The 13,868-nt window shown below is 43.6% G+C and overlaps 1 protein-coding gene across 2 annotated transcripts in view; it reads left to right on the top strand.

The window, feature by feature from the left end:
- BCR (breakpoint cluster region) overlaps positions 1–11,059 on the top strand; it is a 97,685-nt gene extending 86,626 nt beyond the window's left edge. For both annotated transcript variants that reach the window (XM_010185089.1, XM_010185090.1), the window contains exons 17-23: positions 5,455–5,514; positions 5,644–5,753; positions 6,575–6,714; positions 8,203–8,337; positions 8,912–9,017; positions 10,064–10,226; positions 10,970–11,059. In XM_010185089.1, the coding sequence (XP_010183391.1) occupies positions 5,455–5,514; positions 5,644–5,753; positions 6,575–6,714; positions 8,203–8,337; positions 8,912–9,017; positions 10,064–10,226; positions 10,970–11,059 (804 nt within the window). The remainder of the gene's footprint in view (positions 1–5,454; positions 5,515–5,643; positions 5,754–6,574; positions 6,715–8,202; positions 8,338–8,911; positions 9,018–10,063; positions 10,227–10,969) is intronic.
- Positions 11,060–13,868: the final 2,809 nt, after the last annotated feature.

The following is a 13,868-nucleotide window of genomic DNA, read 5'->3' as shown; positions in this document are numbered from 1 at the left end:
TGTTTTTTCCTAAATTACCTTTAGTTAAAAACTCTAGAAACATCCAGAGTCATGTCTGCATCCTCCTGCTGATAAAAACAGGGAAATTTCTGTGTTGGCTAAATGGCAATGTATTGTTAAGCCATGTATTCTTGTAAATTCGCAACTTCCCACTACTGGGATTTCTGACTCACCAAATTCTCTGAGCTGCAGTGATGAAGACAATGCATCAAGGAGATGAAGACTGTTTTGGCTGTGAAATGTTTATTAAATCTCTCCGTTACATAATGGCACTGGAGGAAGGAAGACTGGAAATTGGTCCATGTGGTCAGAAGCTTCCAGGAATGGGCAGCAATTTTAATAGCTCCCATTGCTCAAATTTTCTTTTCCTATGGAATATTGTATTTACATGGTTTTTTATAGCCACATGCAAGAGCTTCATTGCTTGCCAACCTGCAAGTTTTATCCCTGAAAAATAAAACCATAAGGTTTTAATGTGGGAGAACATCCTGTAAAGGTAGAAGTGAAGCCCTCACCAGACCGGGGAATGGCAGCACTGGGTGTGCAGTGTTTAAGTAGCTGGCACACATGACTGGGGGCTTCCGTTGCATCTCAGGTATGAGAAATACAGGGAGAAGGTGCCATTACTGAAATTACTGGGGGCTTGGGGGAGGAAGAAATGGACATCATCTTATAGGAGGAAACATGAGGCTTAGGTCAGCTGTAAGCATCAGCTTCTCATTTTGAACTCTATTCTTTTTTCTTTCTGTTGTTACCTTGCAGTCCGTCTTTGGCACCTGGGAGGCTGGCTCTCTTGCTCTTTGAATTTTGCACTTCACGTGGCAGACATGTTCACGTTTTGAGTGTAGCAGCCTTTTGTTTAGTCTTGAGACTGCATCTGAGTGGGCACATATGTCAGCAAAACTGGCCTCTGCCTTGGGAACAGACGGCAGGAATAAACTGATACCTCATCCTGTGAGCCATCTCCTCCAGTTGGTGCCCCCTAGAAATGCTGTTTCCTTTGTTGTTGTCGGGGTGGTTTTTCTTCCTGCATGATCAGCTCAGGCAAACCATTTCCTTCTCCCTCACAGCAGTGCTGGAAAATCAGAGAGGATATGACCTTAGATCAGTCATTCTGTGGCAGCAGCGCAACACCATTCCTCTGTTGCCATGCAAAACAATCACTCTTATCTGCTTAATTATCTGGGATGTCTCATAGCAGTGCACACGGCTATTTCAGACATCTAGGTTGTTTTTTGTGTAAAACAGTCTGTCACATGCTGTACCTCCCAAGTGTAACTTGGAAAACCTTTTACGCCCTCAAATTCATTTAAACAGTTTGCTCATGCAGAACAGTCTCCCAGCAATGCAAACAGGGTGAAAATGAAGAAGGCAATGGGTCATGTCTAAAAGGTGATGGTGGGAAAGATTAACATGTCAGAGGGGAGCTTTGAGAAGAGTGGGGTTATGGCTGGACTGGGAGTTTCCAGCACCAGTGATACTCTGACAACATGTATGTCACATCAGTTACAATTAAAAATTGATGGAGTGTAAAGTTGTCAGGAAGTCTTAATAAGGGGAGGAAATAATGTGAATAAATAGCATAAGACACACTAACCTTAAGGTTGCTTCAGTCCTTGCTCCCGGGCATTTAATTTCCACTGATGCTTCTTCATCTTTTCCTCTTTCTGTATGTTTTCTTTTCTCTTCTGGGGGAAAAAAAAAAATCAAACTCTCTGTGGTGGTTTCCTAAGGCAGAGCACTGACTCCCTTCTCCTTAGTGCCTGGCTTGTGTTGCTACTGGCCAGCATCCTCAGCTGGGCTCTTTTCCTTCTTCCCACCACTGTGCGCTGCACACTCAGGCTCTGTGTGCACCGTGTGTCGTAATTCAGTGCTGAGCTGCTGTGAGGGCCAGAGGCTGGCACCCAGAAATCCCTGTGGTGCTGAGCTGCTTTGTTCTGTTTTGTGCAGGATACACGTTGTTGAGTCATTAGTGGATTTGGGGCTGTAGCTGGCCACTGCACATGCCAAGGAACAGGCCACAAGGCAGGTGGAGGTGATGGGGGAGTAAAGACAAACTGGTTTGTTGGTATTTTTCCTGTGCCATGTGCACTTTTGGTAGGGACTCTGCAAACAAGCCCGTGAGATGCAGCCTTTGAGGGTTTCAGCGAGTCTGTCCTATTTGAATAGGAAACAACACAATTTTTCACAGTTTCAGTGGAGACAGGACAGGTCCTTTTGTCACTCAAACCAAGTGACTGTTTGAAGAAAGTGTTCAGAGGTGCAGTAAATTTCACTGCCAAATTAATGCAGAGGCGGCCATTTCAAAGTGCCTCCCTTGCCTGATGTGGCAAAGCAAGCGCTATGTGCTTGCTCGCCTGGCGCAGCCCCCTTTTGGCATGCGGTCTGTAGATTGCATTCCTATACTCAGTGTCCTTCTTCCAGGTCACTGATCTCCAAATTGGGCCAGAAGACACCATGGCCCCATTTGTCACAGCTCCTCTGTGCTGGAGCATCACAGGCGCTAACTCTGACTTCACCCTGCTTTGTAACCTGTCTCTCCCAGCTGCCCTTTCCCTCTGTTGCTCTCGCTGGCCTCAGAAGGTCAGTCGTCTGTAGGGTCCAGGACTGAAAGCTTGCTTAAAGTCTAAATGAGGTTCTGAGTTTCCTGTTGACTTTGTTACTTCCTGCTGTGACTGTATCAGACTGTTAGACCTGATCTTCCTGTCTCACTCAGTGTTGCAGAAAGCTTATTCTTGCTTTGCTCTTTTATTAGCTTCCATCATTTCACTTTGTTATTTAAAAAGCACCTTGGGGGGTGTTTTGGTTTTGTTTTTGTTTTGTTTTCCACTGGCTGTTGTTCATGCCAGTGATTTGTGCAGGGTTGGCTCAGGTCAGTCAGACCCACTCCTGGTGCTTGTTCTTGCTGGTTGTGTCTCTGTTCAACACAAGCTGTTCTCCAGCGGGAGTCACACTGCAGGTGGGGAGCGCGGGCGTCCTGCCAGCCCTGACGGCGATCAGAGACAAGGGAGCAGGAGGCAGCAGCAGGTACACTCGCAGTCTGTGCTCAGCTCCAGTGGTTACCCAGCAAGGAAGAGTGTCTTTGAGCTCTCAGCTCCAGCATGCTGCTTTTGCAGCCATTTGGTATTCACTCTTGAGACAGAGTAGGGCTTTGTTTGGGTTGTACTTTTTAACAGCTTTTTTACTTGCTTTTGTTTTGTACAGCAGTAGGATTTCCCTGGTTATCGCTGAGACAACCAGTAATACCTGTTAGCTTAAATAAACTGTGACTGGACCCTGCTTGACTCTTTCTTTCTTTTCCTTTAACAAAACCTCTTTCCCTTTCAGTCTTAAGCAGTCTCTCCCTGCTATAAATAATACACTCTCGGTGACTCCATTCTGAAAGCATATGGAAAACTGCTTCCGAGCCGGAGGATCGGCTGTGACCGTGTCTATCAGCAGGGTGTCACCAGGTGACTCTTCTAGGCAGCTGGAGATCAGGCGTTCAGGATTACTGAGCATGGTTGCTCTTCATAGGAAACCAGACACTTCAGAAATGGTTTCCTCTTGATTCTGGGAAAGAATGCACTTGTTGAAAGAAACCAAACTTCCAGTACGGAAATTCAGGAAAGAACAGCCTAGATTCTGGCCAACTTGTAGGGACCTTGGCCAGCCGCACACGCGGGGGCGGATCTGTTCCGCCAGAGTTATAAGCAAACCCTCTTGGCAAGCAGTCTGCTATTTGGGTTTGCTGAAGCACTGAAGCTAAGCACTGCTGCCCATTGGTCTCCTGGACCTTTGTGCAGTCCCAAAATGTGGGAGCTACTGGTTACTGACTATTCCTTACAAGGTGTCTTCAGGAATTTCTGCCAGAGTTGCACCTACAGGAACCGGTCCAATTCGACAGGAAAGCCTGAGTGTGCCGGCAGCATCCCACTGTGGGCTCACGTCCGCAGCAAAGTGCGCAGAGATAAGGTTGGCCTGACTTGCTTGTCTGTTGCTTCTTGGGGTCTCTGCAGTGTGAGTGAGCAGGGAAAAACTTTTCTCTCTGCTGGTTGTCTTTTTTGGGGAGTGAGGAAGTGCATGGTGGGGCTTGTCTCTGTAGCTGTCAGCAGCACTGGACTAGTTTGTTATGATCTGAAAGGGAGCGTGAGCATGATTGCTTCTAAGATCTCCCAGAATATACCACAGCTGGAGTGGTTTCAACATTTACCTGTGCCTTTCAGAAACCTCTGCTTCTGCATGGGGTTCTGTGAGAGGGAGGAGCTATGCTGCAGAAGTTGCTCATAGTTACTGACTGTCCTGGTGTTTGCTGACGGCAGTAAACTCAAAACACCAAGTCTACTGTGGGTGCTTCCTTCTGGTCTTACTGTGTCTCAGTGTTCAGGAGCCAGGTGTTGTAAAGCCATGTCAGGAGGCACCAAAGTCTGCTTGCTTTGGCTGGTTCTGATTGTTGATAGAAGTTCCCATGCAGATGGTTCTCTTCACTCTTTCACCAGTCTAGCTTGAGCTGAGTCCCACTCTTCAGGTGTTCCGATGTGTCTGGACTCTCCCAGGCAGCACTGGAATGGCTGGGTGATGTCTGAGTACCTGAGACAGCCGCTCCCCAGCCTCACAATTGTCCACTCAAAAGAGATCAAGCAAAGGTGAAAACTGGAGATCAGGGCTTTGCATCAGACCATTTCTGCTTAATGGATTCTTGCAATAGCAGGGCCAGGTGTTCTTCCTCCATGCTCAAATAGAAATGAAAAGGAATAGGCAGGTTGAAGGAGGACAACTTTCCATGATTTCTGGGATGGTTTTCTCTATTTATTCTCTGTCAGATCCTGACAGAGGTTTGGTTTGTTTAGTTACTTGTCTCTGTATGGATCACTTCATATCTCTCTTCCTTGGTCTCACTGTTAGGGCCATTATGTCTTTTGAATTCAGTGGAACATGGTCCTTCTTGGAAGCTATTAACTTCATAGTCAAGAGCTATGAAGTTCTCCAGCCTGGCTTTTTATTTCAGTGCAGTAATTTCTTACCTGTCTCTAGAAAACTGCAGAGGGAGACAGATCCCTCTATTTCAAATCAGAGTTATTTCATAAATCTCTCCTCTCCTTTTCTGATTCCTAGCCCTGTGGGACTGGACAAATTTGGCTGTTGTGATACAGCAATGAATGCAGTCTCTCTTTCTATGAAAGCTGAGGTTATTGGCTTTCAAGCAGTGATTTTGGTCACTGAGGTTGCCTTTGTTGAGCAGACACTGCACATATGCTGCTGGATTTTCCATGTGTGTGAGTCCTTATCAGCCCTGCTTACAGAACCTCGCAATATCCAAGTGTCCCATTATGTGAAACCGGGGAAACCTTGGAATGTGTGTTTTCCTATGGAAAAGAAATAATGTGTTGAAAGGGGCTCTGCTCACTCACAGAAGCCTTTCAGGGTAGTTGATTCCTCTGAAGTCTGTTCATGGGTAACTTCCATGTTTTTCAGCTGGACCCACAGGCATTGCAGGACAAAGATTGGCAACGCACAGTCATCTCAATGAATGGAGTAAGTATGAAACCAGAAGTCAGCACTGCTTCTGCACCTCTTATGTGCTTTCTTTCTTTGCTCTTCAATGCAGCATTTAAACAAAGCAAAAAAATATTTGAAAAGTAACAGCAGTTTTGTTTTATTCAGGTTGAAGTGAAGTTGTCGGTGAAGTTTACCAGTCGGGAGTTTAGCCTGAAAAGGATGCCGTCCCGGAAACAGACTGGGGTGTTTGGGGTCAAGATCGCCATTGTCACCAAGTGAGCTGATGGGTCACGTTTCTCCCTGTTGTTTTTCAGAAAACAAACTCGCCAGCGGGTTGTGCCTGTCTTTACCCCACTGAGGGATTTGTCAGTCCAGTCTGCTCCACTTGAGTAGCAGTGTAGATGGCTGTGGCTGCAGAAAGGAGATGCTGTACATTCTCTGAGCTTCTATTTTTTGCAGGAGAAAAAAGAGCATGCACACAGGTTTTGAAACCTAGGGTGTTTACTTACAGCATATCACTTTTCTGAGCTCTGGTAATACCCCTTGCCCCTTTACTCTGTAGTTAGCTGGCTTGGTCACGAATTTCCAGAGCCACTGAACAGTGATGTTTCCTTTCCATAATCGGAAATGTTAAAATTCTTTGGATCCTGTTGTATTATTTTAACCCCTGATCTTTTGTCATGAAACGTTTGCCAGAAGAAACCTGTTTGTTCTGTTACATAGTTTGGGAAGTGTGGTATTTCCTCCCTATGGAGTTGCATTAATTGGAAAGCCACGGCGTTGCTATGTATCCACGGTCTGTTTGGGAATCCTCTGATTACCTGTGCAAAGTTGCAGACTCTGGGGGCAGAAGCCCAAGTGCTCAGGGCAGCTGTGGAACGGCCAAAGCCAGGCTGAGACATTTGGAAAACCCTCTCTAGTCTTAAAAGGAGTTTTTCAGCTCAGTCTCAATTGCCTGCTCAGCGTCTCCTGCCCCACTTTCCAGAAGAGGTTTGCGCAGCAAACTGGTGGGGTGATTTCAGCCAGCCTGGCTGGCTGGGGTGAGCAGCATGGAGGGTATGGGCTGCACTGAACTCTTCTGTCTGCCTTTCTTAAGGAGAGAGAGATCCAAGGTGCCTTACATAGTGCGCCAGTGTGTGGAGGAGATAGAGCGGCGTGGAATGGAGGAAGTGGGCATCTACCGTGTCTCTGGTGTTGCAACTGATATCCAAGCTTTGAAAGCTGCCTTTGATGTCAGTAAGTAATTGTGTCTGGTGTTTTCTTTGCTCTGTGAGACCCTGCGTGAGCTCCCTGTCAGGTGGCTGTGCTATTTTTAGTCCTGTATTCCCCAGGAAGCATTAGGAGGTAGAGATTCTCAGACAAGGAGAGTAATTTTAACCCTGGCTGCATGTTTTATTAATGTTCTTCAGCTACAGATATAACCCAAGACGTACAACCAAATAACGCATTTGTTGTTTCTCCCAGTAGACGTGAAATGGGGGGTTTGCCTGCCTTGCCAGTCTTTGTAGATGGCAGACACCTTCCTCAGGGGAAGTGGCAGCAATCAGAAGCTGTAATTTCCTCACTGTTGTGAGGTCTCCAAATTAATAGAAGTCCTTGAAATTGAGAATGTTTTGTGAAAGGAAGCCAGCGAAAAAAATTTCTGCAGTTGACTAAGGAGGGTGTTTACAAAACTGGAGTTGGGTGGTCAGGGCTTCCAAGTTCTTCTTAACTCTATGGCCTAGATTGATGTGTGCTGATTATAAAATGAGATAATTTTAACCAACCTTTTAAAGCTTGCTTTGAGATTGAACAGAAAAGGGTTCCTTACTGGAGCTGCATGACAAAGAATGTCATGTATTGAATGCAAAAGGCATCCAAGATCGGGCAGATGAAACGCCTCCAAATTGCTGAGGTACACAAAGTGAAATTCTGCCCCACTTCCAGGCTCCGCATGACAGTCCAAGGACTGCTTAAGCCTCACTTGAGCTCTCTTTTGATGCAAGCAGTCCTGAGGCCTGTGCCGGGTGCCCAAATTCACCATCTCTGCAGGGTTTTTTTACTTACTTTGTGAAATTTCTTCCTTCTTGCGTTTTCTTTTCAATACCCCTAAGCTACTAAACACATTGCAGTTTATGAATCTTCACTCTTGCAAGAAAGGGTGTTTCACATTTTGAAAACCAACTTTTTTCATTTATATTAAGTGCTGTTTTACAGTAAGCTTCATGAAACCAACACTGGCTCTGCTGGTTCATCTGTTTGTTTTAGGGAAAGGGGGGTGGTTTTGTTGTTCTTAATAGTAACAAAAGTGAAATGTGAGCCCTGCATTGCCTGTGTACTTTAGCTACACTCAGGGGGGAGTTAGCCCCAGAGTCTCTTATTCTAAGCTGTTAGAGGCAGGGAATTGGAAAAACAGTTGTTGTCACTAACAAAAGTTGAAATGCATATAAATACAGTCAAGCAGGGCTTGTTCCAGATCAGACTGAGGTCGCTGGCAAAGCATAGCTTACCCTGGGTAGTGTGAGATTCCCTCTTCTTGATTTAAAGCTATAAACTGTTTGCAGTCCTTTGTGCAGCACTTCTCAGTTGTCAGAAGGTAGCTCATTTAATCTGGAGAGATGTAAACAGCCAAACTCTCAGCTGTTTGGGCAGAGACAAAGGCTGAACAAAGCGAGCCAAAGCAAGGAAAAGAATGAATGCAAGGCCAACAGCTTCTTTACCCTGCTTCTCTCTTCCCTCTTTCAGATAACAAAGACGTGTCAGTGATGATGAGCGAGATGGATGTCAATGCCATTGCAGGCACCTTGAAACTGTACTTCCGGGAACTGCCTGAGCCCCTCTTTACAGACGAGCTGTACCCCAACTTTGCTGAGGGCATTGGTAGGTAGTAGCAGCGATAACTCCTCTTCTGGAGGAGGCTGCTCCTAAAGCAATACAAAAACCATGTTTATGATGTTGGACAGAAGCTTGGAACAAGCTGTTAGGGAGAGGAAATGGAGCTCAGAAATGAGTGTTGGAATGACATCTTCTCCCTGTCAGCTTGAATATGGGCAATCGCCTTGTCTTTTTGCTAGTGGGGAATGTCCAGGTTTCTGAAGGACAGGTTAAGAACAGAAGGGCAGCCTGCTTGTTGAGGCTGTGCTTGCCCCATTCAGTCTTCCAGGGACACCCTCTTTAGGAGGTGAGGGATGGGGTGGAAATACCTTGTCTTGTCTTGATGTAGGGGAAAAATATAATGGTTGAGAGTCTGAAAACATCTGAACTGCTTGAGAGAAAACGATTCTCTATGGATCTGTGAAATCAAGGAAAGAGTATTGATGTGTAACTCTGACCGCCCAGCCAATGATATAATTACAGTCCATTTGGACCACCCATATTTGTTAATCTGGGAAATTATGCAGTCAAATTCTTATTCACTGCCTGTAGTGATGTTTTGTTATTTTCTGTCTTACAGCACTTTCAGATCCTGTTGCAAAGGAAAGCTGTATGTTGAATCTATTGTTATCGCTTCCAGAACCCAACCTTGTGACATTCCTTTTCCTTTTGGACCATTTAAAAAGGTAATATTTGTCACCTTTAGACACAGATTTAATGTCTACAACATCCTTGTTTTCAGAAGAGGAGCCTTTCCTTCAATTTGTGCTGAATCACACAAATGAAGAAGCATTTTCTGATTTGCTGTGAATGCTCATGAGATAGCTATTGTTTCATACTCACTTAGTGAGGCACTAAATTATGAAGTCCATTCCGACTCATGCTGAAAGGATTAGAAATGAAGGGTTAATAAAAGTCTCAGGGCTTATCTAGTGCAAATGCAAATTCCTGCCACAATATCACTGCAAAACTGCACCTGCGTCTGGATACAAAGCTTGGGAAAGGTTTTAGTATAAATCAGGAAGCTTTGACTGCGTTTGAGGAGTTGTGAGCTCTGTCTCAAAAGGTGTCTGCAATCTGATGTGATATATGTTTAAAAATTTCAGCTGTGCATTTCTGCTCACTGGAGTTGTCAGCATCTTTCTTAGCCCAGTCTTTCTGATTTTGTCTGTCTTTGTAAATACGGTTGTAACTGTGAAAAAGTATTCCCATGTGTTTGATATTAATGCAATGAGCTTGCTTAATACATGCACAAAGTGTTAATTTACGTATATATTTCGTACATATTGGAGACTGTCACTGGCAAGATGAAAGATAATCTTGTGACTAAGGTTTTGGATTAATACCCAGGAAATCTGGGTTTCACTTGTGTTTCTGCTGCAGACTTTTCTGCCCTTGGGTAAATTTTTAACCTGTGCGTCTCAGTTTCTCTTTTATGAAACTCGGATGAAAACCATTCCTTTATTCCTGTCCCACTTCTGCCTGTCCAGCCCATAAGCAGCAGGCCCTTTCCCAAGCTCAAGCTGTGTCTGTAGAGTGCCTGCAGGCTGTGCTTGTGTCAGAGCAAGGTATTGCTTATATCTAAAGTTCATTTAGGCACATGTGGAGAGAGTGTTTGATTGACTGTATCTAAAACTTTTTACAAAAGGAATAAATATTGTTTCTTACTTAAGGACACTTCCAAATTCAGATATTTATAAAGATCTGCCTTGTTCATTGTTTCTGCTCCTAGGGTTGCTGAGAGGGAAAGCGTTAACAAGATGTCCCTGCATAATCTTGCAACTGTCTTTGGACCAACGCTGCTCAGACCTTCAGAGAAAGACAGTAAAATCCCTGCCAACCCAACCCAGCCGATCACCATGACTGACAGTTGGTCACTAGAAGTCATGTCCCAGGTAAAATCCTAAGTATGCAACTAAATCTAGAGAAGACAATATGCGGGAAACGGCAGGCCTCCAGCAAGGCCTAGTTCAGCCACCCTTCTGGGTTTTAATGACAGGTTGGTTTTTTTGAGAAGCATAAACAACTTTCACCCTTACACAGACATTTTAGACTGTTTGTAGAACTGTGTTTCTTCAGGCAGTTCAGTTTTGTCTGTACTAATACAACTACTCCTGAACAAATGTCAGCATGCAGGCAATCCTGTGTGTTTCGAGTTTGTGCACAGTCAGATTTTTGGAGGGCTGTCTCACAGCGCCATATTGTCAGCTTGTCAGTGTTTCACCACAGCGTCCTCAACACTTAAACCCCCTTCGCTGATGCACAACAAAATTCTTTGCTAAATTCAGATTTCTTTGGCCACTGCTGCCTTTTGAAGGTGATGCAGAGAATTTGGACATAGAAGCTGTGTTAGCTGGTCAGGCCGTTTTGTACTTTCTTGATTGAGTAACAGCAAATTGTAGATCAGATTTTTTCAGTGCAGTGAAACACCAACACCATTTTTACACCCTGGAGGCTGAAAAGAGTGTCTCTGAAGCACTGCAAGTTTTAATATTCCTGCTCTTATACACTATACTAAAACAAACACATAACTGCAAGATGTTCCTGTGGAGAGAGCTGTAAGCATGACTGCCAACTCTCCAGTAGCCAGGATAAGAACAAGTTAACTGAGCTTTCTGATCTTTCTTTCTCTTTCCAGGTTCAAGTTCTTCTGTATTTCCTGCAGCTAGAGACTATCCCTACCCCAGACAGCAAGAGGCAAAGCATTCTCTTTTCCACAGAGGTGTAGGTGCCTGTGATACCAACAGGACACAAAAAAACTGCTCTTGGCATCAATCTGTCCCACCTGAGGAAAAGACGACTGGTGTTTCTTCAGACATTACTGGGCTCTTGCTGTCCTGGGGAACTGTGGGACCCTCAGTGCTTCGGCTGTTTGTTAACCAGAGACAAGCTGAGAAGGGAGAAAAATCTCTGCTTGTGATTGGTAGGACCAGAACTGAACTGGAGATGGAGCTGTGCAGGATCTCCACTTGAAGGAGCAATAGACACTTGAACAAATGCACCACAGAGTGTGGCTGTTATTCTTGTTGGGAATGTGACAGAAGGTATTCCTCATTTTATGGATTTAATTTATCATAAAGAAACTTCAAGATTTCTACTGGACCACTTGACAGGATACCCATTTTTGGGTGAGGGGCCATTAAAGGATATATCACAACTGTGTCTTTAATAACTGCTGTTTTTAAAGTACTGTTCTAGCCACAAAATAGCATTGCTTTGCAAGAGGAGAGGGGAAGGGAAGGGTCTGGGATCTAAGGTTCCCTCCTTAGAAATTCAAGTCTTGATCTGAACAGAGTTCTAAAGAAGTGAAAGAGTCTGGGGTACAACTAGAACTGTTGGGTTGTTTGGGGTTTGGTGGGGGGCTTTTTTGGTGGGTTTTTTTTTTCTTGGTTTTTTTTTGGTCTTACCCATCCTTCCCTTGCAAATGTTTCTACAGCTTCAGGGAAGGAGATGCCCTGCTCTCGCCTATGTTGCACTTCTGATGGGGTTTTTGGGTTAAAGGAGCCAAACCAAATGATGTTACGCTGTAACTAAATATAGCAAATTAAAGAGAGGCAGGGAGGATTAGAGTCGGTGATTCTGTTTGTGATTCTGGTGTTTGTTTGCATATAAAAGCAGGGGCAGTATTATCCAGGCAGGATTGCCAAATTCTTTAGACCCTATCAAACTTAATGAAAATTAATTGGGAAGAGTGATGATTCCCAACACTCCAAAGAAAAGATGTTATCACTGCAAAAATAATCGAAATATTTGTGGACAAGAAAAAAAATATTATCAGTTTAGCTGGCTGCTTACTCCAAACCTTTATCAGAACATCTTTTTTTTTTTTGATACTTGGTTTTCGGAGGCTTTGTACATTGCTTCTGCAAGGGTCTTCTTTCTGATAGATTGAAATACTTTGATAAAATGTGTCAGAATGTACCTTATGGACAATCCAGCAAGTAGCATGGTCAGTTCTCCAGAAATTCCAACCCTCTTTTTAAATAAGAGCTGTGAAAAAATTTCTATGGAACTCCATAGAGCAGTACAAAAGGCCTGGCCAAATACCAACGTGTTTCCCTGCCTACATCAGTTAAAGTCACGGGGGTTACACAGGCGTCAAGGGCAGCAGTGTTTGTCCAGGGAACTGAAAGCAAAATCTAATTGCTGTATCCAGAACTAAGTATTCTGGCTGTGAAGCAGTTGTGCCAACAATCTTGAAGGGGGGCGAGTGTGAGTCCACTTCCATAAACTACTCCAACCCCCTTCACTTCCTACCCAGTTATGTGGCATCCCTTTAGTGGCATCCGTCCATCATCATCCTGGCGAGAAGCAAAGTACAGCTTGAAGACAAGGGAAGGAATCAGCAAGGGAAGGGGAGGGAGGGACAGATTTTGAAAGATTGGTAGTTGGGTTGTCAACATCATTTGAGGGGAAATATGACAAAGAAAGCAACCCCTCTTATGCTGAATTTCACATTTTTCTCATAAGTGATCTGCAACCTCTCAATTAAAGAAAAACAAAAACAAAACCAAAGCAACCAAAAACAAAGGAGTCTTTCAAAGAAATGGAAAGAAAAAAATTAAAGGGAAATTATTTTGTAGTCACTGTAATTCTGACTGCTGCATAATATTAGAAATTATTGTACTGTGAAGTTGCAAATTCAAAATGAAACCAATATAAATTTCAATTTTGTGAGTATATCGATATTTTGCATGCTTTGTAAGGATTCTTATAGGAATTTAATATTGCTTAGTATCCCTCCCTCCTTAGGTCTGGGAGCAAACCTCTTTGTAATGTAATGTACAACTAGAAATTCCTTCTCTCTTGTATGTATTTCCACTACATTCCAACTTCTGAACCCGTAAAACAGAAAAAGTGTTTATAGTAGGAGGTGCTTTTTTGGGGGAGGGAGGGAATGAAGACAAAGAAACTTGAAGGTGTAAGATTTTGAGGTTTTTTATTATTTTATTTTTTTGCCTTTTTGAAGGTAAAAATTAGTCACAATCCTGAAAAACACTGACTTAAGGAAAGTCAAGGAGACCAGTAAACCACACTCTATGGTTTTGTTTTTATGTATTTGTTCTCATTTTTTATCTAGCGGTTCTATAGCAATCCTTTCACTGCAAGCTGCACACCAACCCATTCCAAGCTGTTGTGTGATGTATCCGAGGCAGCAGCGCTGCTGCTGACTCCATTTAAAAGGAAAAAACTCAAGCAAACTGCACCAGGTGGTTTCATGACAGCCTTTTCCTTTTGGTGTTTGGAATCTGTGGCTGCTTTTTGCAGTGTTGAAACTGGAAAGCAATACCATAATGACTGTGCCAATTTACTTTTGCCCAACTTTTTTATTTTTATTTATATAGGAAGTTAATTTTAATATTAAATTACTGATCTATAGTATGTAACCATGAGAAAAGTGTGTTTGCTTTGGTTACTGTTACAGGTTGTTGCTTTTAGTCTCTCATTACAATGCTCGGTTCTAATGTAACATTATCTAACATGCAGGCATGTGGATCAGGGAAAGAAAGTTAATTTAACTTAACCCGTTAATTATT

Source organism: Mesitornis unicolor, unplaced genomic scaffold (genome assembly GCF_000695765.1).
Source record: "Mesitornis unicolor isolate BGI_N332 unplaced genomic scaffold, ASM69576v1 scaffold10045, whole genome shotgun sequence".
Classification (NCBI taxonomy): Eukaryota; Metazoa; Chordata; class Aves; order Mesitornithiformes; family Mesitornithidae; genus Mesitornis; species Mesitornis unicolor.
This window is presented reverse-complemented; position numbering and strand designations above follow the sequence as displayed.